Source organism: Mustela putorius, unplaced genomic scaffold, assembly GCF_011764305.1.
Source record: "Mustela putorius furo isolate JIRA1106 unplaced genomic scaffold, ASM1176430v1.1 tig00000450_pilon_pilon_pilon, whole genome shotgun sequence".
Lineage (NCBI taxonomy): Eukaryota > Metazoa > Chordata > Mammalia > Carnivora > Mustelidae > Mustela > Mustela putorius.
Window position 1 is genome coordinate 2,166,543 of NW_025421385.1, and position 25,411 is coordinate 2,191,953.

Consider the following 25,411-nt stretch of genomic DNA (forward strand, 5'->3'; position numbering starts at 1 on the left):
TCCTCGGGGGCAGCTGTCCCGCCAGAACCCTTTCTCAGCCACACTCGCCGGCACGTGCGGAGCCCATCGACGTGCACAGATCCAGACGCTACTCAAGGCGTCAATCGTGTACCCAGGTGGCTACAGCGTCCCTGCTCTACCGGAGCTTACGACGATGATCGGGCAACGTCACTGACGCCCCACAGTGGGGCGTCCCCTCAGCCGGAGTGTCTCTGAGGACAAGAGGGAATCAAGCCAGCCTGGCGGTTCTGGGGGGAAGGGCCGCGCAGACGAGGTGGTTCAGACGCAAACCTTCCAAGCCAGCCCACCATGGCAGTGCGCGTGGCGCGTGCTGGTTCCGCGTGGGCCCAAGGAGCTGCGGCGGGACAGGGACGCTGCCGGTGTCGGCAGGCGCACAGCGGGTCACGGCATTCCCCTCACACACCACGACACACAACAGGGGCACAAACACCAACGGGAGGGAATAAAAGCTTTGTATTCCCTCCGAGTCCTCCTCAATAAAATGACACCTCATACCTGAAAGATTCCACAGTAAAACCCAGGTTTTACCATGAAAATGTATTTCATGGATTAGTACGTCAAAATATATTTCCGAACAAGGAGAAGATACTACTTACACACTCAGAGCCTACACACAGGTGGAAATGGAACTTTCCATCACTGGATTCTACGCTACCTGGCATCACCAGGCGTGCGGCCGATGACCGAGGCCTGCGTCGGCCCCTTCCGCCCCTCCTCCCAGAGGCCATCCAAAGGTCCGATTCCCTGCCTAACAGGAGAATGACAGATTTCAGATGCTGCTGTTCCAAGTTTTCCACAAGTTTAAAAGGCACCTCCTGCTACACAACCTTCCAGGTCATTCCCTGAGACCCAGCTCCTATCAGAGAACACGGACAGTACGTCCGGCGTCGGACGGATGCCAGAGGCCCCGAGCGGAGCTGCGATGCTTTAGAGAAAGCAACTGCTTACAGAGAGGACGTCCAGGGACAGGCTTTCCACAACCCGCACGCAGGGGACTTTTACAACAGATTACATCTCCACACGGCGCCGTGCACACACACCACGCGCACACGCCGGCAAGACGGAGGTCGGAGGCCACAGCGCAAGGACAGACGGACAGAGCTGCTCCCGGGCTGCGCGGGCCCACGTTCTGTCTCACTTCCTCTTGGCGCTCACGGCTGGGTTCCACGGTGACGTTACACCAGCGCGCTGTCGTGTCACACAATCGCAGCCCTCACAGACAAGCACCCGGCGAGCGCCTCCGTGACAGCGAGGCGGGCAGGAACTGAAAAACCTGCGCTAGAACCACGAGGTCTGCTCACTCACTGAAACCAGTCGAGTAGGTCTAGTTTACTCTTTATTAATAAAGGTGACTTTTAATAAAAACAAACATAATTTAATTCAAATAAAAAACACAAACGTGGCGCACAATCACAGCTTCACGTCTGCATCACTCCCAGGGGCGAGGGCCAGCGACCCCACGGGCAGCAGCGAGCGGGAACGAGACTGCCCACGGGCCAGCGGCGACTCCGTCCTACAGGGCTGTGAGGAAGCCACAGACCGTGCCCAAAGCTTGGCCCACGGGTCATGGTCTTAGGCCATTACTATTTAATACGACCGACTCACAGATGGAAAGAGAAGCCCTCTCGGTGCTTCCAGATGTGTTCTGGAATTGGTTTCCAGGCATCTTTACACCCAATGAATTACAACGATAAAGACGACAGTCTGGGGACCAACAGCTTCTTCTGCGGACAGGGGAGGCGACCACGGATGCTGCTGGCGACAACTCGTGGATTAAAAGTCGTAACGACCCTAGATTTCTTCAAAACAAGCAACACTAGCGCACACAGGAGTATTTAATATAACCTTATCGGTCTAACAACCCTTCCAGACGGAAGGAAATCCAAATAAAGCAGACGTGTCAACTCTCACTTCCGGTAATAAGCTTCAGGCCGCTCTGCGACCAGGGGCACCACACCGACGGTCACGTATGCTTTGTCCTGGCTGGTGAAGCCACACACACACGCAGAGCTGTGGGAGCCTGCAGCTTTATTGAGACCTTTCAGGGTGCTAGAATACTCATGGTTTCCCGGGTTCGCTCCTCGAAATGAAGCTGAGTTGTCGGTAATCAACTTCCACAGACCAATGTGTAGCCAAACCAAATTAAGAACAGTGTATCTTCCACAAATGGCCTCAAATAAGAAGCTTTCGTTGAGTATAATGAAAACTTAATTTTTAAAAATATCTGCAGTCTTTCTGAAACACAAGGCACCAACAGGGAGCAGACATTCCAGCAAAGAGTGATTGTCTGGAGGGAAAAAAATGGAAGTGATCAGAGTCCTTTGTCCTTTGTTGATGAGAACACTTCTTTCTTTCTCGTCTATGCAACATCTTCCAGATAATCGGCAACGTCACTGAGCTGGGACACGGTCAGGTCCTGTGTCAGGTCATCAAGCTTTATGGTTCAAAAGAAAGAGAGAACCAGTATCAGAATGCAAGCAGAGTCATAAATAACCCTTACGATACGCTGCTGTACCTTGACTAGCATCTTGCGCTATACAAACTGCTTCACCTTCCGAAGTCCCTCCGTCTCTCCCTCTTCCCCCTATTTTGCTATCTGTGAGAATTACTAAAAGGCTGAGCTAAGAGCCAGACTGCACCACCACCACCACCACAGCGTGCTGAAACAGCCCAGCTGCAGCCCGTCCGGTGACGAGGCAGACCGTGGACGCCGACCCGTGTCGGGAGTTCTGACTCAAGCTTACCCACAACCCTGGGAGGCAGACAATCCCACCAGCACTTCACAGACACACCAGCCAGGGACTCAAGGCCAAGGCTTGCCCAAGAACCGCAGTGCACGGCTGAGCATGGGCCGGGGCGGTGCCGGCTCAGACATGCGGTGTCTGCCAGCAAACGCTGCCTCTCTCAAAGGCCTTCTCGGCTGCTAATCCCCAGACGGCCACAAGCACGGACTCCCTCCTCATGCTGGGAGGCGACGTTCACCTCCAGGCTGCAGCGACCTCTAACCCGAGATGTCCGAGGGGCCCTCGCCCGAACGGGCCGCAGCTTTCCGTGGGCATGACGGGAGATGCTGAGAGGCTCGCTGACCTCTTCTGTGCAACACATCTCAGTACATGCCCCTGCCTGCCTAATAAAAAGGTCAAATGTGGCTCTGCAGGACGGACCCCTAACCATGGAGCCTGCGTCCACTGTACTGTCCGCGCCGGCCTCTGCACCAGCCCTGACCCGCCGGCCGAGACGCCGCTCCGCCTCCTCCATCACACCCTCTCGTCCGCGCACCGAGGTCTATCCTCTATCCTGCCTTCCCCAAACAGGACTCTGGCGTCAGCGGACCTCTACTGCACCGCTGAGGTGGCCAGTTCTTATCCAGAACCTGGGCCAGGAAGGGTCATGTCACAGCCTTCAACTACCTTTCTGTAACTGTTGAACCTATACAGTCACCCCCGGCAAGAGACGCAGGCGCGAGCGGCGCTCCGCGGGCCACGGCCGCACCGTACTTTGTCACTGGTGTTGAGGTCGTCGATCTCCACGGAAAGGTCCTCCTCGATCTCTTCCCCGACACTGAGGTCACTCTTCTCTGAGCGGTGGCTGGTGCTGGTTCGAGAGAAAGACAAGAAGAAGGAACACTGAAAATAAACATTTACATAAAATACAATGAAATGATACTCAGTCTCATGAATTTCCTACGAATTATCCCACTTGATCCTTAAAGTAACTTCATGAGCCAGAAACAGACGCATCACTTTACGAGGCAAAAGCAAAGACCCACAGAGCGGACACGGACACAAGGTCAGGAAGGTGCAAACCCAGGTTTTTAATACTTCATCTACTACGTCATGCTACTTCTCAAAAAATGCTTATTAACTATTGCTAAAGAATCAACATAGATTCCCAACTGCAGGGGGGGGTCTCTGTCAACGGCATGAAAATTCTGACTCTAACGTCACATTTCTGATCCTCTCCGTAACAAACACTATCTCCAAGCTATCAGGCACCTCGCTGGATTACACTGTCCCTACGTGTGTAAAAAGGTGACCTGAGACGCCGTCTGCATCAGAACAGTAACTGGTGGGGCCGTTCTTAAAACTCGCCGTGTGCCACCCCCCACCCCGCCGCCACTGGACGTGGGGAAGCACGTGGGTCCCGGAGACCGGCCTCCTCGGAGCCGCTCTGCGTCTCTTCCCGGGGCCTCAGCTTTACCCACTGGCCCCAAGCTTCCTGGACGGAGCGCGTCTGCTCACTCTCTACGGCCAAACTAAGGCCTCCCAGCCCAGCGTGCAGATCCGCACGGACGGTCTGCCCCCACCTGCGATCAGCACGGACGGGAGCGTGTAACGCACGAACACGGGCACGGACGGAATCCTGTCACCGCCGGGTCAGAAACTGCCCCCGACGCCTGTGCCGCCCGACCCGCGCTCTCACCTGTTGAAGTCGTCAGCGTAGTCATCCTCTCCGGTCCCTGCCGAGTTTAGGAAAAGACACGTCACGTTGGTCCCAACACGCTCCACAACTCATCTGCGACCACACACACGTTTCCTCCGGGGAAAAACTACATTAACGCATTCTACTGCAGCATTAAAAAAGAAGTCGCCAGGATCAGAAAGACTGTTTTTGACCACACACGATATGAAAGCGAATGACCAAATAAAGTGCCTAGGGCATAATAAAAATGTCCCGAAACGTAGTTAATACCTGGTCTTTTATTCCAAGTCCCCCAAAATCTAATCCATTGTATGTTCACTATTTGTAAAGTCATTTCAGATTAAATGATATTATGTTCATGATAACAGCAAGTTATCACAACTGCTATACTTTTCTTTTAAAGATTTTTGGTCAGAGAAAAAGAAAGAGAGAGAGACGGTGAGGGCCGGAGCAGCAGCAGCTGGGAGAGGGAGACGCAGAGGCCCCGCTGAGCCGGGAGCCTGATAGGGAACTTGAGCCCAGGATGCCGGGATCATGACTGAGCTGAAGGCAGACGCTTCACGGACTGAGCCCCGCAGGGTCCCTGTTACCGACACTGTCAACTCCGCACAACCCGCAGAACGTTCAAAGGCTCACGAAGTGTGAAGAGGCAGGAGAGCCAAGTGAACAGGAGCATCTCCGTGAGACTCAACGACTTCAAATTCCGGCTCCGGCTGCAAGGAGCTCTCGGCCCGTGGGAGAACTAGGTAACCCTCCTCGGCCGTCTCCTCGGCTGTGATGATGGCCAAACCCACACCAGACACAGGCTCGTGTCAGGATCCAGCAGGCGCAGTGCTGGGCCCACAGCCTGCGACGCAGCCTGCCCTCCGCAGAAGGCAGCGGGACGTGGAGGCCGCAGATGGCCGGGGCAGCGTCCCGTGGCGGAAGGGCATCACCTCTATGCCTTGCAAACGCCCCTCCACATCGCCTGAGGGACACGTGAGGAAAGCAGACGTGAACCTCGAGGTGAAAACACAGAGGCCCACAAGAGCCATCCTGCCCAGGGATGCCCTGCATGTGGGAGACACATGGATATGGGGCGGCCGCCCTAGGCAGGGCGCAGACCACAAGGCCGCCGGCTGGGCAGCCAGCTGGGCTTGGGGGACACTGGTGTGGGTACGAGACGGCATCTACACAGACGCGTCACTGAGGGGTTCAAGCTCCCGGCTAGCGAGACAAGACAGTCCTCTCCCACTAAAGCCATCATCACTTGATGCATCTGTCAGATAGTGTGCGACTCCCAGGCGCCGAGGTACGACCCTGAGTAAGGGGTGTTCCTAGCCTCAAGGAGCCCACCCCGCAGTGGAGAGAGAGGCAGCCAACAGCCAGACAAACCAGACGCTGTTCGAGAGGCTGGAGAGAACTTTCTGAGGGGAAACCTACAGAAGGTACCAGACGTACAAATTATGGGGAAAGTGAGCTCCAAGAAGAAACACACGCCAAGGCCCAGAGTCGGGCAGGGGCAGTGATCCGGGAAGCAGTGAGAAGTCGACACATCCTCCAGAGCGCGTCTGCGGGCAGAGAGCGGAGACCAGACGACGGGCAGAGAGGGGCTGACAGGGGCCACCAAGGGCCTGGCAGGTCATGCTCGGGACTTTAGCCAAAATGCAAAGGGGGAGGGAGGCGTGGGAGAGAACAGGGAAGTGACGTGTGGCTTCCATCGGCCGTAACATCCGAGCCCCGCAGGGACAACTGCACTGGGGAGGGCGCGACTGGGTGCGGCAGTGGCTGCGGGTCTGACTCTCGGTCTGACTCTCGGCTGCGGGTCTCAGGGTCACAGGATGGCGTCCCACATCCGGCTCCACACTCGCGACGGGGCCTGCTTGAGGGACTCTCCCTCCCCGTCCAGGCCGCCCACCACGCACATACACTCTCAAATAAATGTTTAAAAATAAAAAAGGGACTGCCTTTGCACAACCCGTCGTCAGTCTGAGTGGAAACCTCTCCCCTTGGCCCTGCCCCACAGGTGTTGGCAGAGAAGTTACTTCCTAGATGAGGCCTTTCCAGAAAGCCTAGGCCAGGGTAAGCCCCCCTACCACCCACTTTCACACCGTGCGTCTGGACTCTCAAACCCAGGCCTCCGTTGCACCCGTCTGATGCAGGTCGTCCCCACCGGAACCCAAGCTCCACAGGGAAGGTCTGCGGTCTGCGCTCTCTCCAGGCCCGGCACACGGAGAGAGCCGAGATTCATGAAGACCGCCCGAACATCCCATCGCCAAGCGCTCACTCCAGGCTAAGCCATTTCATTTGCGCTTTTATTCTAAACATGATCGCCCTCAGGCAATCAGTGCTAAAATCAGAAATCTAGTTACCTAATCCAAGTGATCCAATTTTATCGCTGACCAATTTCAGATCTTTTAAAACTGTGCTTCCTCGTTTACCTGTGAAGGAAAAATATTCACATTAAATTGACTTTCAGAACACAACAATCTCTAAACTGCATCATTTCTCTTCAGCCTAGGGTTTAGGAGTCAAACGTCCAAACCAAACACCAAGAAAGAATGACCAGCGATGCTGACGTCAAGCCCCGCAGGCCCGGCTCCCCACACACACAGCAGCCGTCACCGGCACCTGACCACCAGACTGTCCCGCGCCACCGTCTGCACCAAGTCTCGCCGGGCAGGAGTTCGTCATCTCACCAAGTTTACTTTCCTCTGAACTTCTCAATGTTGCTTTAATTTAATTGTTTTTCTATTTACCGAACTGACCTCACTGGTTATGCTTTCAGTCCCAAGTGCTCACTGTGCTGTCTACGTCTACAGCCCCTGACCAGTGTTAGAGCAACGTGACCGCGCCGAGCTAGACTCCTGCTGCAGGTGACGAAGACGGGGAGAAAGCACGAGAGGGAAACTGCTGGCCCCAACGGCAAACACTCGGCGAGGTTGCCAGATGGCTAAAGGCAGCCACACATCACCTCGTTGCCTGCTCCGGCAAATCCTACAGCCCCAAAACAGGATACAAAGAGGTTAGGAAATACTGCAAAACTATGCAAAATCACACCACGATTTCCTAATAAAGGTGTGCTTTTTAGAAAATGTTCTCAAAAGCGTCACATTTATACCCCTGGACACACTGTCCAGGAAATACATTCGCTCTGATACCGTGAATGAAGTTCACCCACACACGTCCGTGTTTCCTGCCTGCAAGTCCCTGGTGTCTTGCTGCCGCCCGCATGCGGGGAGGGGCAGGAACGGAACGGCGGCCACGGCGTTCCACGTCTGCTGACCACACCTCTCTGCTACATGTGAACACACACGACAGAGCCACACTCCGAACAATGAAACCTTAACTGCATGCGACCGAGACAGAGCTCGAGTAGGAGGCTGAGCCAAGAGCGTCGGAGAAAGACGCCGTGTGACTGGACCATGGGATTGAAGAAGCAGGTGATGGGGATTAGAAAACACCCATCATGGTGAAAAAAGTAAATCTAAAAATTCAAACACACACACACACACACAAACACAGAAAGAAAGTGACGCCAATAACCAAAGTGGGAAAAAAAACGATGCCGGACCCACATCACCGCAGACCAAATATGCGAAGATTCCTATGATGATTCCTGTGGTATCACGGATTCTAGAAAACAAACTCTTAAAAACTGAATTTAAATCCTACTGACATGAGTCTAAATGTCCAACAAGAGAGAAATGACTTAGAATTGTTAACTACATAAGGCAGCTAAAAAGTCAGTTTCCTGAAGGTACTTGATGGCACAGGAAACACAACACAAAACGAAGCAAACACGACCGTTTTGGAAAGCGATGAAAAGGACCATCGCTGGTCAAATTAGGGGCTCCTCCTGCACAACAGACGACCACGTGGTACTTCGTCAACCACGAGAAAGCACGTCCTGAGCCCTCCCGGTCCGCGCCGCCAGCAAGCAGGCCCGGGGCTCCCAGGCACTCACCTTCAGAGTCCTTCAACGAGGGCGCTGCGCTGAGCGAGCCGGGTCCGCTCTTCAAGGGGGGCGCGTCGGAGAGCGAGGCGAGGCTTCCTGCCGGCTTACCAGGTTCACTTCTCCTAACCCGAAACAAGCGCACAGTTGGAGGCCACGCGTACGCTCGGCCACTAGGGCACGAGCACCGTAAGGGAGCACGCACGGGAGCACGCACGGGAGCACGCACGCGCAGCGCTGGAGGGCAGCTGCCGCCTCGCACACTCAAAACCAGCTCGGACGCCCGCGGGGCGAGGCAGGCTGAGCAGCACCACCCGTGAGACGCCGCTCGCTCTCCAGCTACACGGCCGCTCGCCGTCTCCGTGCCCATGGTACTTATTGGAAGCCCCTCCCAGGGCCCGGCAATGCAGGCCAGGGTCAGCAGGAGGTGACCGGCACAGCAGTATCACGGGCAAAGGCGCCGCAGCCCCCCCAGCCGACCTCCCCGGCAGCCCTGCGCCTCCCTCCGGCCACTTCCTGCCTCCTGCCCCGCACCCCCCCCCCGCCGGCGGGCACCTTCCCAGGCTGCTGCCGGCACACCTCGCCCCCCACCCGCCCCTAAGTGCGCCCATATGCTCCCTCCTTGCAGCGGACAGCCTCGGCAAGGGGGCACCCCGCACCCTACACAGAGCACCGGGGGCCCAAGTCTCCCCACCCCCGCACAGCACCCCCTCTCCTCTAAGGCCAGACTGTTCTCCGCAGACGCGCACTGCGAGCTCCCACCGCGGTTGCCTCGGCGCTGCTCCTCCACAGCCCTGAACAGCACAGCCCACCAGGAAGCCACTCACCACCTACACCGCCCCCCAGCCTTTCCCAAAGCCTCTCCAATACTTGGCTCCTTTGTCCCCTTCCCCCCACGCCGAACCCACGATCCCATGATCCTCGCCTCCAGGCTGCTCTGGGCCAAGGCTCACTTTCGGAACTTAGCTCAAGGTCTCACCCGGGCCTCCCCCGTCCAGAGCTCCTCTCCTCTCGGTCCCGTTCCTTCTTCCTCCTCCTCCTCCCCTTGCTCGCCTCCAGGGGCCGCTCACTTCCCAGGTGGCCACCTCTGGGTGCCTGGGGCAGTAGGATCAAACACGGAGACCCCTCCCCCCGCCCCACGGCCGGCTTCACCTGTGCGTCGACGACCTTCCCACCCCGACCCGGGAGACAAGTGCCCCACGCCGTCCCCTGGCCCACCCGCGCAGCCCCCCCCCCCCCACGCTTCACCTGCAGCGGCGTCTTCCACCATCCGGTCACTCGGCTGAAAACCCTGGGCTGCCCTTGATGTCACTTTATTCTCCAACACTTAGCAACAAACCCTTTTGGATTGAGCCTCAGAAGACATCCCCAAACCACCTGTTTCTCACCACTTTTGCCATCAACACTCACCCAGAGAACTCCGACAACTGCCGGAGACCCAGCAGCCCAGTGAGCTGGTCGCTGTGCGGCTCAGACCCTGGGGTTCCCAGCGTCCCCGAGGGGCACAGCCACGCTCCTGCCAGAGTCAACGCCGTCCCCACCAGAGCCCATTCCCACAACCGCCCCAGGCGTGCTCTGACCGGTCGCCCTCCTCTGCCTGCTGCTCGCCCTCCCAGAGCTCCGCTGTCGTCCTGGCTGCCTCTCACGAACTTGGGCTCTAGGCTCCACAGGCCCCCGGGCCCCCACCCCCGGGCCTGTCACTCCGGCCGCACCCACCCACCGCATGCGGGACTCTCGGTGCCTGCCTCGGTCCGCAGAACGCAAGCTTCTGGAGGCGGGGCTCTGCCGTGCTCTGACCGGCCGGGCCGCGCCGGAACGCACCCGGCACAAGACGGGCTCACGCAGTCGACCCTTCCCTCCAGAAATCCTGATTATCTAGCTTTATCCCCAGCTGGAACTGTTTTACAACTTAAAAGTCTCTAAGGACAGAAAATGGGACTGACTTATTCAATAATTACAGAAGCTTCAGTAACTCATTTTTAAAATATAAAATATTAAGGAACCGTATTTTTAAGCCTCTACTTTGCTAATCCCAAACCACAGTTTACTCACCAACCATATGTTTTTTCCGGTTTAGGAACGGGATCGTCGAAAAAAGAATCTCCTTCCGTATCGCCTTCATCCGGACAAAGACCAGCTTTGTCTTTGACATCTAGACTTTTGTTACTTAAGAAAGATCCGATTTTGGTTTCATGAGCCAGCAAGTGGAGACCGCTCCTGCCCTTTGGTTCTGATGAGGAGACGCTCGTGTCACTCTGACTGGAATCACTGCCGGTCTTCTAGAAAGAGAGAATGGGACAGGCCGGAGATCTTCTTGGTGAAATGAACACGAGTGCGCTATGGTACGTAGCAAATGTCACACAAACATACGCGGATCTGTGTCTACATGTACAGGTGAGGGGGGCGAGCAACCGCAGGACCTGACAGTCTCCCCCAGGTCGCGCACAGCCAGCGTCTGAAGGAGAGACGTGGACGGTGCTGTGTTCATGCCGCCCTCCGACTCCCACTAACTGGAGATACCTTCTCCTACAGCATTTACAAACAAACCTCCCCACCTAAAATTAACTTCTGCATTCCTCTTAGGTGCACATCACTCCTTCAACAATGATCTTAAAAATCAGTAAATTTCCCACTTGCAGAAAGGAGAAGGCATTACTAGGAGCAAAGGTAGATCAGTTCCCATAAATGAGCCAAGTATTAAAACGAAGTGCCCGTCAGTAAAAACAGCAATTTTCCACCCAACACAAACACGACAGGTGTCAAGGTGAAAGATGTGGCCTTGCTCACCACCGTCCGAGGGCACACAGGCTGCTGAAAGCACTGGTCTGAGTCAGACTCTCAGCTAACTTCCTCTCGTCCGGGCACCCAGGCAACACAGAGGGCTCTGGGCCCCTTGACTCTGTCTCGCTAATCTGGTGACACTGACACAGAACAGGCCGGTGCATCTCTTGCTGCATGACGACGTGTTACCCTCTGCTTGGTCAGACTGTCTACGTCAGTGACAGACAGGACTGCAAACACCACCAACCAGGCTGGTCACAACAGAGGGCACAGACACCTCCGGAGAGCCCTCCCGTCCGCCCACAGGTCATGTCCTTCTCCCCCCAACAGCGGCCAAGGGTGTGGGGGACAGGCTGGGGCTTTGCCGCGGACACGGAAGAGGGAACAGGCCGACATTTCAGTCCCGTGCCCAGAAAGTGAAAAGGTCTGGAGCTTGGCTCTTAACACCGATGTCACACTGTTCAGCTAACTCATATGAAATTGTAGTTTCTGTGGCACAGAAAGGGGGCACAGGAGAGGGTCGTGTGTGTCCGACGCCTGGGCTGTGCGAGAGACTCTCCCAAGAAGCGCGTGGGACAGGCCAGCCTTGTCCTACCACTAAGCACACGATCCTAAGGAACTAAAGCTTCACAGGCATGAGTGACCCCAGGATTTCAAGCAGAGTCATCTTTCCCAAACCTGACTAGTGCTGAGAGCTGAGAAAGAAGGCATGTGCAGCTGGGGAGAAGGTTCTGGAGAAGACACTCCCCGAGGATGGCCCTTCGCTACGTGCAGGCAGGGAATGGGGCGTGTGTACGGAGATGCGCGTTTCCCCTTCCACGCTGGGCAGGCGAGACTATGCTACAGGGCTTCGGGGGCCCTGGACACCGCTGCGTGTTCCGGAAGTTATCAGTACAGAGCAGCCGATTTTCCTAAGGGACACGTCTGGAAAAATAAATACCAAGTTTCCATCCCTTAGACGACATTGGGTATTTTCAGAGGGCGTAAACATTTTGCAACTTCCTAACGACTTTCTCCGCTATGAGCAAACACAGAGAAGCCACGACCATCCATGCGCTCCTCATCCAGGCCCACAGCAACCTGTACTTATACATGTCGAACACTGGTTTTACATCTTTTCAAAGACCTATGCATTTGGAAATATAAACCAAGTCTTGTGGTATTTAAACCCATTTCCAATTACAGATCCTGAGATCCTCCTCAAAACATTCCTGAGAAGACGAAGGACCGGTCTGAAGCAAAATGGCATGTCCATGAAAAGCAACTTTACAAAAACCATAATCATCCCAATAAAGTCGGCCTTCCCCGTGCACGACTTAGTCCCCATGATGACCACCTAAACTCGTACCTACCATCTACCCAGGACTAGTTTCGACCGATTTCAGCAACAGCCCTGCCAGAGGAATGAAGGCCAGTTTGAGGAAGACGAGTTTCATGGACAATCACACTCCCATGTTCAGCAAAATATAGATTTTGAAAAACAATAATCAGTTTGTTTTAAAACTCTAGTTCTAGGTATCTAGGAAGTAAAATTTAAAAACATTTGATCTGTTTTGGAACTCTTCTCAAAATCCATTTCTAAACCACACAGAACTGTGTGCTTCTAACTACGGCTATCTGTTCACCAAAAGGACTGCTACTCAGCTGGGTTACTGAGAACTCCCTAAACTGAATTCCAAGTCAGTTTTAGGTTAGGAAAAACTCACACACGAGAAAGACTTATCAAAACATCTATAAATTACCATGCAAGTACTACAGAACTTGAAGAGCCATTTCCAGGCAGGAAATCCAAATCTTCTGGGCAATAAGAAATCAAGTCATGACATAAGCCCTGGGATCTGTTTTAAAAACCTTTGAAGTGCTAAGGCATTGTCCGGGGTTTTTTGTTTTTGTTTTAATTTCTTCTCAGCGTAACAGTATCATTATTTTTGCACCACACCCAGTGCTCCATGCAATCCGTGCCCTCTCTAATACCCACCACCCGGTTCCCCAACCTCCCGCCCTCCCCACCCCCCGCAAATTCAAACCCCTCAGATTGTTTTTCAGAGTCCACAGTCTCTCATGGTTCATCTCCCCTTCTAATTTCCCCCAACTCCCTTCTCCTCTCCATCTCCCCGTGTCCTCCATGCTATTTGTTATGCTCCACAAGTGAAACCATGTGATAATTGACTCTCTCTGCTTGACTGATTTCACTCAGCATAATCTCCTCCAGTCCCGTCCATGTTGCTACAAAAGTTGGGGATTCGTCCTTTCTGATGGAGGCATCATACTCCATAGTGTATATGGACCACAGCTTCCTTATCCATTCATTCAAAGAACCAAGGGCATCTTGGTTCTTTCCAGTTTGGCGACCGTGGCCATTGCTGCTATAAACACTGGGGTACAGATGGCCCTTCTTTTCACATCTGTATCTTTGGTGTAAATACCCAGTAGTGCAATTGCAGGGTCACAGGGAAGCTCTATTTTGTCTCACCTCTTGGCTTCCAACAGTGCTTAATTCTAGCTACGCAGATTCTCCCTGACTCTCAGCACCAGCTTCTCCACAGCTCAGCCAGAGGGAGGCAAGTAGCTAACTGTGTGTCTAAGACAAGGACTTGCCTTGGAATTCACCGCCTAGACAGCCTCACAGGCCTCAGGATAGGGTTACAGAGTCCCCCCAAGAAGATGAAGCCCTAATGCCCAGACTTCAGAGCGCCCCTCACTTACACAGAGTGTCACGACCAATGCGACTAGTTACACTGGGTCAGGCTACAGGGGGCAGACCCCTACCCCACTGTGCCCAGTGCCCAGCAGGCAAGGATGCTCGGGGAGAGCACAGGTGAACAGGACAGCGGGGACGGGTGAAGGGTCTACCAGGCAAGGGACACCTGGGACCATGGGCAAGAGACTGTCCCCCAGCCCACAGGAGGGACAGCCGCGCAGACGCCTGATCTCCAGCCTGCAGCCTCCAGAAGCGTGGTTTAAGTCACCAAATTCGTGCACCTTCTCACAGCCCTACGTACAGGTATTTAAAATGAAAAACTAGAACCTATGATAAACTTTGTCTTTTCAGAAAACCAAGAGACCTACTGAATGGCACAAAAGCAGGCATTAAATTCCCTTAGACCAATCTCAAGGCTAAAACTTCATGGTGAATTAGTGCAAAGCTGCAAGAAAGTTTGAGTATATACATAATGGTCTACAAGTTCACTTACACATCTGGATTTCAGTCACTTCTAGATTAACAGCAAATGAACCTCACAGAGAAACAAGTGTCACATTGAAAATAACTACGTGGCTCTCTGCTCAGCAGGGAGCCTGCTTCCTCCTCTCTCTCTGTCTCTGCCTGCTTCTCTGCCTGCTTGTGATCTGTCAAATAAATAAATAATCTTTTAAAAATAAAAAAAAGAAGAAAAGAACTATGAATTTCCCAAGAGCCAAAATGTGAATTATCACCAGAGTGTCTTAAGAACCTAAAAAATGAATTTTATTTTTCTAAGCTCGTAACAGAGAAACATCAAAGCTAAAAAATACCCAGTTTTGCAGAAGTATTTAAAAATGCACAGTATGAATTCCCTCCTCAACCAGACCTCAAGGCCCCAGCTCCCCTCTCCCACCCCACCAGAAGTGTTTTCTTGACCCATGATTTAAACAATTTTACTACAGTTCTAAGGCACATTTTTTAAAATTTATTCACCTAGAACATAGACTGTGGAATTCTAGAACCACAAAACAAACATTTAAACTCCTCTAAAAACTGTCTTTCTAGAAAACCTCTGTCCCTCTGCCCTGCGGACGATCCGTCACTGCTGCAGACGCCCCTTACCTCTGGCTGACACCAGACTCTGCGCAGCCGCTCGGCTCCGTCCCCCATCCCGGCGGCAGCCTGGGGGCAGCGGATCCGAAGTAGCCAGGCACTAGGGCTGTGGGCTCAGGGCCAGGAATGCTGCTCACCCGAGTGTACTGTTCATCCCGCCTGGGGCTGGGACGGAGTAAGGGAATGACTGTACTTGGTTCACCTAGAAAGCCCTGGGGGAGAAAGACCCACAAATGTGTGGCCCCCCTCCCCCGCCCGCAACACACTTACTCCGTGGTCTGCATCACAGCCCTCATCAGCATCAGCGGGGCTTAGGACAGAATTTTAAAAACCAGGAACAACAAATAAAAAAAGTACTTTTTTAGGAACTTGAAGCAAAAAATAACTCAACAGGTACAGTTTGAAAACACCTGAGAGCTGATCACGAAAAGGATGATCATTCCTATTATGTTACATAATACAAAGAGCATATTAGTCTAAATATTAAAACAAGAAACATCTAGGGGCGCCTGGTGGCTCAGTGGGTTAAAGCCTCTGCCTTCAGCTCAGGTCATGATCCCAGGGTCTGGGATCAAGCCCCACATTGGACTCTCTGCTCAGCGGGGAGCCTGCTTCCTCCTCTCTCTCTCTGCCTCTCTGTACCTGTGATCTCTGTCAAATAAATAAATAAAATCTTTAAAAAAAAAAACCCAAAAAACAAAAAACAAGCAACATCTAACTCTTAACTAGCCGGCCGACGTTAGCGGCCCTACCTGACGCCTGCTGCCCTGTGCGACGGGCACTGTCCTCCCTCAGCCGAGTGGCCCCACGTCCGGCAGGAGGAAAGTGTCTGCGAGGAAGCAGAGCAGTCCGGAGGCCAGCTCGGCGGGAGTGTTCCCATACGGTCTTCAAGTTTCGAGAAACACCCCCAGGGAACGCTTCCCCACCTCGGCCTCCGACGCCCACATCCCGCCGTCGCCGTGTCCCTATGGTAACAAGCAGCAGCCCCGGAACCGGGCTTCGCGCCCAGCCGAGGTTCCCTCCAGCCCTGTGCGCTGCTGTGTGTGCGGACAGGGCGACGACAGCAAGTGCCAACCGCCTACTCACTCGCATGCACGCACACGCACACGCGCACACACACACGCTCTTTACAGTTCATTTCTAACACGAGCACTGCCTCTCTGAGAGCCCAGGGTCACCTTCCGGAACACGACACGTAAGGAGGCCTCTGGGCGGCGCACCGGGCGCCCGGCAGGCAGGGTCACCCGCGAGAGCCCACACAGCTGGCCACGCCACCGCGCCCCGGAGCACGGCCCCGCCGCACAGGCAGCCCGGCGTGGGGACTCCCCCGTGCTGAGAATGCTGTGGCCCCGGGGACCGCACGGCGACCGGGCCGAGCAGCGCGGCCGAGGGCACTGGCTCCGGGCTCACGGGCGGCCGGACGCGGCCACAGCGCACGCTGGGAAAGGCACCTCCGGCCGAGAGCAAGGAGGGAGAGGGGGAAGCTTCAAGGTGACTCGGGCTCTTGGGCCAAGAATACAAGAAACCAACCGAGAGAGGCCGGACGGCGGCCCACGAGCCAGGGCAGGGCCCGTCCGGATCCCTCAGCCCCCGAGGTCAGCGCCCCCGAGGGCTGCCCCCGCAGAGGGAGGGAGAAGTCTGGGCCACATGGCCGTGGGGTGCAAAGTGACGATTCGTCTTGAACGTGTTCTTGGTTTAGAAGATCCGGAGCCTTCCAAAAGTTGGAACCAATAAACGATAAAAACGTAAGGCCATGAGGTACGCTTCTAACTTTCCTCACAAGTCTGAGAAACTGATCCGAAGTATCTTTACAAATATGCCATCGCGTATTCTCAGTCCTCTTTCTGGAGGAGGGTCTCGGCGCCCCATCAGACCGTCACCAGCACAGTGGGGCCCGCAGGGGACCCGCCTCGCCGCAGCCCTGCAGCTCCCGCCAGGGAACAGGCCGCACCTGCTTGCTAAGTAACCTCCCGAGTCTCCGCGGGCGGGAACACGAAACACCTGAGCGGAGTAACGGGGACGCACCGGTGAGACCACCAGAACTAAAGCCAGCTACCGCAGCAAATACAATTTCTTTAAAAATTGTATTTTTAATTTAATACAAAATTTAATACAAAATAATCATTTAACTTTGAAGGTCTTCCATAGGCTACTCATCAAGCAAGTGTCAGAAGAACCGAAGACTCTCCTGGCACCAAACGTGAAGTGTCTTATTCCAAACAAGTGCGAGCGCAGTGATTAGCGCATTTAAGACCCGCAGTATTTAAATGTTCAAAGCAGCGCACCTACTGGCTTGTGGATTTCTGGCACGTTCCGGGAGGAAGACGAGGCAGCCGAGGGCCCACCGCCGCAGAGCTGGCCCAGGCCTGCGCGGCCCCGCAGGTCCCCCGGGAGCCGGGGCTGCGAGGGAGAGCTCCTCGACGGGCGGGCTCGGACACGCTGCCGAAGGCTCAACACTCACAAAAATGTCTTGAAAGAAACGAAGTGTGGCCTTTAATTTATCAACTCTAACTTACCCAAAAAGTAGTTTCTCTATTTACCTCAGATGAAAATCTTAACATGAAGATGTATATACACCCGTCTGCTCAAAAGGAAAATACCTATTCTGCCAAGAAAAGAAGGAATTCTCAAACTGACAGCACATCTGTAAAATCCCACAGTATGATTTTCACCTGGGTAAAAATCGAGAAGTCAAATTACTTTGTGTTTTAGGCCCCAAGGCTTGATCACAGGCTGACCACAGCCGGGACACAGCGACACCAGCACAGAGCACTGCGCTCGGGTCCAGGAGCGGGCTGGGGCCCACAGGAGGCCGGCAGAGCCCGTGGTCTGCCGCGGCGCGGCTGCTTCTTCCCTCTGCCCCCTCAGCGTGTTACCTTGGCACCAGACTTCTGCCCGCTTGTCTTCTTCTTACCTTGTCCTTTATACCTTGGTATCTGAGCATGAGAATAAAATGACATTTTACTAAAAAGTATTTATCTTTACAAAGAAACTAATCCATAACCAAACTAATAAAATTTCCTATTAGAAAAGCTCTCAAGGGCATGCCTGGGTGGCTCAGTGAGTTAAGCATCTGCCTCCAGCTCAGGTCATGTTCCCATGGTCCTGGGATCAAGCCCCAAATCTGGTGGGGGAAGGGGGTCCCTGCTCGTGGAGAGTCTGCTTCTCTCTCCCTGATGCTCCCCCGCTGTTCTCTCTCTCAAGTAAATAAAATCTTTAAAAAAAAAAAAAGCTCTGAAGAACGGAGAACCTAATCGTTATGTCCCTTTCTGAAACCCTCATTTTTTTTTCTCATTCCTTAACTCTCTTCTCCTCCCGTGGTTCACGTGGCACGTAACGACTGTGCCTCGCGGAGACTGGGTCCCACAGTCCCCCCACGGCCACCGGCCGCTGTGGGCAGAACCACGCTCCGGTCGGTGCTCCGTGGCAAAGCCAGGCCTGGCCTCCAGAGAAGCCTCCCCTAAGAGCTGCCCCGGCCTCCCCTCGCCTCGCTTGGGAGCACACAGAGCGGGTTTCTGCGGGTCGGGCCGGACCCTTGGCTTGGACACAACATCCCACAGCCCCGAGTGCTCTCCGTGGCGCCCAGCCTGACCAGGTGTCCTGAGAGCCCACCATGACTCAAAGACCACCGAGAGAGGACAGACAACTGGCAAGGAAAAGGTGAGCAGAGTGCTGAGACCCTGATCCGCAACCTCAGAATACAGGGGACTGCAGCTCCCCTGCCGCCAGGAGACCTCCTCTTGCCACGAGTCGGCCACTGCCCTGTGGGCACGGCCACGGCCCCCCACGGGCCTCCCCGCCGCACCGGCAGCCGGCAGGGGCGAGGAGCACCGGGGGACAGCTGGAGGACAGCTCGCTGCTCTCCAAGTCCACCTCTACAACGACCAGCACTTCTCTGTGTTTCAAGCAACAGACCCTGACTGACTTAAAGGATCCTCATCATAGTTCTTAGATCTTGAAAATAAAATTTATGTAGAGAAAATACATCAAAGACTTTACTCTGTCATCCTGAAGACACACCCCGTACACAAGGCCCCTGCTGCTGCTCTGCTTCCCAGAATAACGATCTGCTACAAAGAGAACTTCCCGAGAGCCCAGTGCTACAGGGACTGATCCTCTGGAAAATGTGTTAACGTTCACCCCGTCACAGCCAGACATGAGCACAGGAAGCAAAGCTTTTTTACCGAGGCTCCTGTATCTGACAACTCACTTAAAGGGACTTTTTAAATTTACTCACAACCTTGATCTCTCTGTAACCATGGTGACAGCCTCCCCGGAGCATGGAAGGAACCCCCCCCCCCCCCAGAGAAGGCTAACTAGATCTCGGAGCGAAGGGACAGCTACAAACAGCACGACGGTCTCTTCCCTCGGCTGGAAATAAACCATATAATCCTTTGATTCCCAAATTGAAAACATGAAAAGGAGCAACACCATCAAAGACCCAGTAACCAAACCACAGGGGCTGCTCCCTGGTGTGTGAGTCCAGGCACCTGACAGAGAGGAACCCCCAAGAAGTCACCTCATTGCGGAGGTCCTGCTGTGGCCACGAGTCACGACACCAGCAGGCCCACACAGTGGGCTCCAGGGCCTCACCCTCATCCTGCAAAATGGGAGTCACGGCAATGATCACAACACACCTGACCCCAACCAGTGCTCGGGTAGGACTGCTCGGCTGTACCAACACACAGGGCGCTGCAACCAGGCCCGAGACAACATGTCCCCTAACGGGCACGCTCTATCCGCTCCTGGGACCCTGGACTTTCAATTCCAGTGTTCCGCTCGGCACTTTTCTCCAATACATCAAACTCCTGCCACCAGAGGCCTTAATTTTACCAACCCATAAGCCACACACACCTCCAGAGCGCACACGTTTTATTATAAATCCTCCCAATAACTCATTAATATAAAAAGCCATTACGATTTACAATTCTAAACTGGCCATCCGTCTTCAACACTCAACATAATAATATCCTGGAACAACGGCCAGGAACCCAGTCTCCTAGAGCTAGGATTTATAATGAAAAGTAAATCCTCTGCCAACTAAGGAAGAAAATTTCCCAAGTACCGAATGAGTCCCAAACCCCCACAATTCCGTGATTCAACACTGCGTTCCTTCCTAGGGCACAAAATTCAAAACACTCCCAAGAGAACACGTTTTAAATACATGCTTCGTTAAAGGGAGAAACGCGATGTCAAGACAGTGCACGGCACTTGTGCTACAAACAGAACCTGCACCCAGGAGGACGAGGAGGGGAAGCCGAGCCCCGGGGGGTCTGAGCGCAGAAGCACCCCCCACCCCCGTGCCCGCGGCCCACCGGGGAGTCAGAGCGCAGAAGCCCCCGTGCCCGTGGTCCACTCACCTTACTGGGATTGCTGTGAGCACTGGTTTTGCCTTCTGGTGACTTTGGTGGAGAATGAACATCAGACAGCTCTAGTGCACCCTGAAATATTTCAGTTTCAGATTAAAACATATTTTAAAATAAAACATAAATATACTATTAAGCTTCAACAGAATTTTGGCATTTAAAACCACTATACAATATTGGTGTTTTGAACTTTCTAAATAATATAAATATCCTTATTAGATTTTCACCAATTGTATTCCAGCAAAAACAAAACAAAACACACTTGGATTCTAATTACCCACACATCTGACCCCGTCACCCCGAACAGGCCGCTCCGTGCTGGGCTGAGTGCGCCCGGAGAAGCCCTCCCTGGGGGCCCCGCCGTGGGGGGCAGCCGGCCCCGGGACTCGCACGCACCTGCTCCCACCCCCTCCGGCCCCGCTCCTCCTCCACTGCGCCCCGAGTCCCGAGCGGCGGCTGTCTGCGGACGCGGCACACCCTGCAGAGGCCCTACCGCCGGCCCGACCTCCTCTGCGCCGGCTGCCGGCTGCGGTCCTCTCACTCCCCGAGCACGGACCGCCCCGCACGGCCCCGCACGGCCCCGCACGGCCCCGCACGGCCCCGCGCCGTGCGCAGCATCACAAAACTGCCGCCGTCAGGGCACCTGCTGGTCCCTTCCCCGCACTATGCTGAACTCAAAGAAGAAAGGTTTCAGTGTTTCTTGGACGGAAACGACCTCCTGAGATTCAGCCACGACCCCGTTACAGCTCGGTGACCGCGTGCATATCAAATGTTGGCTATTAGATACGAGAGTCCCACCTCGACTCCAGCACTTGGAACAGGACCCGTGCGGCTCTCCACACCCGCGGCTCCCCTCCAGCCGCTGACTTCTGGCACGGCCTCCTCTTCTCCCGGGCCGAAAACCCCGTTGCACGGTCGCAAACTTTTCTTCCTCCCGTGTCCTCCTGAGACCCAACCGTCTGCCATCTTACTCATTTATCGAGTCTTGCCACTTCTTCCTTTACAGGGGAATCTTTACCTGCCCATTTGTGTCTGCGTTTATTTCCACCAGTCCTTCTAGATGAGCGTTCCAGAAGATTCCACTTCTTCTAGGCTTTGACCTTGTCCGATCTCACCTTCTAACCTTCACAAATTCATCTTCCAAATGAGTACTTCCTCTGCACAAGTCTGCAAAAGCTTCCCACCGAGCCTGAACACAGGGTCTGTTCAGAGCCCCTGTGGGGGCGCCCAGGTGGCTCAGCGGCTTGAGCGTCGGAGGCTGGGTTTCGGCTCAGGTCATGATCTCAGGATCATGGGATCGGCCACTCGTCGGGCTCCCGCTCAGCGGGGCGTCTGCTGGGATTCTTTCTCCCTCTGCCCCTCCCACCATGTCTGCTTCCTCTAAAATAAACAAATAAATCTTTTAAAAAAAGAAGAATCCCTGTTGGGTTGGGATGGACCCTGCAAAGGATACAACGGTGAGACCAAGCCCTTGTCCCAGCCAGGGGATGCGTGGGGAGGAGCAGGCCACCGCGGGCGGCTTCCACACCTGCGCAGAGCCCAGCCCTCCATTTCGAGAGCCGCCGGCAGAGAGGGAGGAAGAGGGAGCCAGCCCAGAAGGCAGAGTGGAAGAGAGACCGTGAGTGAGGACACTCCACAGCTGGGTGTGGGGACGGTGCCCCGCTCCAGGTGGAGAGCAGACAAGGGGAAGGCAAGAAAGCAAAAGCCACTTTTAAGTAGAACCAAGTCTGGCTGAAGCACAAGGTTCCACATTTCACAAAAAGGCATAAAACCGGAAAGGTGGTTAGGCGCCACATCACACAGGATCTCAACACCAAGGCCGAGGACCCTGGGAGCCAGCTGGCTGCCACCGCACAGTGACGGCAATCTGTAAAGAGCGGAGAAGATGAAGTCAGCAAGCCTGAAGGGCGCACACTGACCGTGGAGCGCGCTGGCAGAGGTGCTGGGGAGCAGGACCCGAGCGACGGCAGGTGCTCGTGGGGAGCAAGGGGGCTCACAACCCAGTGCTGGGACCCGCCATGCCGGGGGACAGCCAACGCCCTGCAAGACCCACTCAAAGTCACGGCAAAGGACGTGGGGCACAGCAACCTGAGTCTTAAGGTGGTCTGCAAACGCCTTTCCATGAAAGCATCACTGAGTTCAACGGGCTGAACCCAAAGCTAGTTTTCTTCCCCAGCATCAGAAGTCAGAGGTTAATACAACCTAAGAAGAGGCTTTCCCCCCTCCAAGTTAGAACGCTAGTGAAGACGGGAAAGCCAAAACGGACACCTGCGAGCTCCCAATTTTAAATATGAATCTGACCATCCATTTATGTCTGTACAGAGACACACGACCAGTTAAAACGACACACCCCCGTATCGAGAGGGGAAAGTAGCAAGGAGCGGGTATTTCATAACGGTTTCAAACTTTCAAGAAGTAAAACGACCTCTTGATGTTACAAAAGTCTTCTCGTGTGTCCGTTTCACAGACACCCAGCTTGGCATCAGGGCCAACTGACGGGGCCGGCTTCGGATCCACCAGCCAGAAAGACATACAAAGAACACATTTCCTGACTTTTCATTTTCAAACCAACCCAACCAGACAAGAAATCTCTGACGGGGCCCCAGTCTGAGGCAGACGCCCTGTCTAGCAGCAGACGGAGCTCTGCAGCGACCAAGTCTGCTTTCTTCCACGGCGCGCTGCTGCCGCAGGGGACAGAGACTCCTCCCTGACAGGACTGGGCCACGGGCTCGAGCAGAGGCAGCTCCGTGGACTGTAAGCAGGAGTCACAGAAGCACAACCGACACAAGCAGAGAAACCGGGAGCAGGAACTGGAAGCGGGAGGACGAGATGCTTCACCTTCTGCAACTCCGGCTTCGCTCGAGTGAATGAAGCCTGTTTCATCACACACGATGCACATGTGCTAGGGAGTGTCCAGGGGGTCTGTGTGGGGAAGAGCTGGAGACCAGCTTCACGCTGGGGAAGGACGGAGCTGGACATAGGAGTCACCAAACAGTAATGAGGACAAAATGACCAACAATGACGACAAAGGCCAACACTCGCAGGTCCCTACACAGGAAGCTGCTGCCGAGCCTTCCCGACCCTGACTCCCCGCGGTTCTCACCACCACCCGCGAGGCCGTTCTTCCCATCATCCCCACGCCATGAGTGAGCAACCTAAAGCACGTGGAGGTCAAGTGACTTCAGAGAGTCACACACAGGACATGGCAGAGCTGGGATGTGACCCCAAGCATCCTAGCTCAGCCCACGCTCCTGCTTCTGAGCTAAGGGAGGACACACCAGGGCACGGGGGCCACCAGCACCGCACAGCTGAACCCAAAAGCCGCTGCAGCGCCCCCACCCCTGCCATGCACCCTTCTGCTGCAGTGCCCCCCACCCCAGAGCCCCGTCCCTGCCCCTCACTCCAACACCAGGCCCAGCACCCAGCCAGCCACAGCCCCTGCTCCTGGCCCAGCTCTCCACAGCCTCCTTAGGACACGTCCCCAGTCCTCTCCACTACTCTCACTGAGTTTAACAAAATTTCCACTTGAAAAACCACTGCTCCCCTTTAACTAAAACTGATTTGACTCCTAAAATGTGTGGTACGAACCATTCACTATACACTCCCTCCACTATCATAAAGCCACCACTTCCCCGTGCATTTCCTTATGGGAACACAGTTCATCTTTACTAACGCTCAATTCTTCTCACCCATCAAACTATTTTATCTTTCAATTCAAAGCACCTATTTCTTATGCCCTCTATGCAATGGGTGCTCAGTCAGGCTCCCCTGATGTTAAAAAAGATTCTAACAGAAAACACGCTCTGAGACCCCACACGGAGCCCAGGGAGTGCGCAGCCCCACATTCTTACTTACAAACCAGTCACTAAAAGCACGGGTCTAACCGGGTGCCAGAGAAACAGGATCTCTACCTAAAACTAACATTTGTAACCAGATATCAGACTTCATCTCATTAGCAAGAGAGGCAGTAGCTAATCAAGAACACAGAAGTTCGGAAATGTTTAGAGACTAAGCACAATCAACAGCCTCAATAGCTCTAAGTCTGTTTTTAAAAAGCCCTTAAGTTCAAAAATTGATTAACTGGCCTCTGATTCAGCTCTGTTACATTTAAAACGGTAACAAGACAATAACCAGCGAGTGTCCAGGCACCCGACGCGCCCTGCCCGGTGCGGCCTCACGCTGCCCACGAGGCAGCCTCTCTCCCCATCCTGCCCGGCGGAGCCGCGAGGGGCCCGCATGGCCAAAGCCAGCCTTGTCCCCTCCACCCCTGACCCCAGTGCTCCCGAGTGTCCAACTGCAAACAAGCACGGCACCAGGCTCAGCCGACATGACTCGACTTTCAACAGCACGTGCGCTCACACGACCTAAGTGTGCTTTGTTGTGTTTTGTTGTGTTTTGAAGAAACAGCTTCTTTGCATTTAAACTCCGATTCACTACGCACGCAGAACTCTACATGGCGACCCTGAGTAGCCAATAATTAAAACAGACAAAGATGACAGAGGCTGGAATGATACTCACCTCCCCATTGGGCGGCCCTCTCTCCTTCTGCTGACAACGTCTGATCACCTCCAGTAACAACGGTCCGCCCACAGTACCTTCTGCCTCGATAATACCTAGATCTCGGGCTAAGTTCTCTCGGCCTTCAAGACACTGAAACTAGGGAAGAAGATACAACGAGTGAGATCTGAGTGCACAGAAGTATGCAAATGACTTTCAGAGATTAAAGAAAAATATTTTTGAAATTAAAGATATCTCTAAACTCAGAGAGATCGTCTTCCTAATGAATAAAACGCCCATTTAAAAAGTTATAGATTTCTTTTAAACTAGTCTCTGCATCCGAAGCCTTCATGAACGGATGCGGACACCGGAACAATTATTTCCACAAAACCCTCCTCTCCGAGTTCTACGAAGCGGCGTGGGTAGCAGCCATCTACAGCTCAGATGGCTTTTAAGACAAACGAAACACTAACTACAGGAAATAATCTATATGCAAGACCCTCTAACACATCAAATTTTGTTAAATTTCAGTTTACAATGAACGCACTTGTATCGAGGACGCTTTCAAAGATAGATGCAAAAAAACATGACTCT

General features: G+C 54.1%; 1 protein-coding gene across 4 annotated transcripts in view; it reads right to left on the reverse strand.

Moving 5' to 3' along the window:
• Positions 1 to 1,344: 1,344 nt before the first annotated feature.
• Positions 1,345 to 25,411, reverse strand: part of CEP43 (centrosomal protein 43) — a 29,466-nt gene continuing 5,399 nt past the window's right edge. Inside the window, exons 5-13 of one of the 4 annotated variants that reach the window (XM_045080042.1) lie at positions 24,839 to 24,976; positions 20,315 to 20,395; positions 17,831 to 17,890; positions 10,430 to 10,656; positions 8,390 to 8,502; positions 6,795 to 6,863; positions 4,444 to 4,480; positions 3,432 to 3,615; positions 1,345 to 2,455 (exon numbers count right to left, since the gene is read on the reverse strand). In XM_045080042.1, coding sequence (XP_044935977.1) covers positions 3,459 to 3,615; positions 4,444 to 4,480; positions 6,795 to 6,863; positions 8,390 to 8,502; positions 10,430 to 10,656; positions 17,831 to 17,890; positions 20,315 to 20,395; positions 24,839 to 24,976 — 882 coding nt within the window. In that variant the 3' untranslated portion in view covers positions 1,345 to 2,455; positions 3,432 to 3,458. Of the gene's footprint in view, positions 2,456 to 3,431; positions 3,616 to 4,443; positions 4,589 to 6,794; positions 6,864 to 8,389; positions 8,503 to 10,429; positions 10,657 to 17,830; positions 17,891 to 20,314; positions 20,396 to 24,838; positions 24,977 to 25,411 lie in introns of those variants that run through there. The other 3 variants (XM_045080041.1, XM_045080043.1, XM_045080044.1) reach the window with 3 other exon arrangements.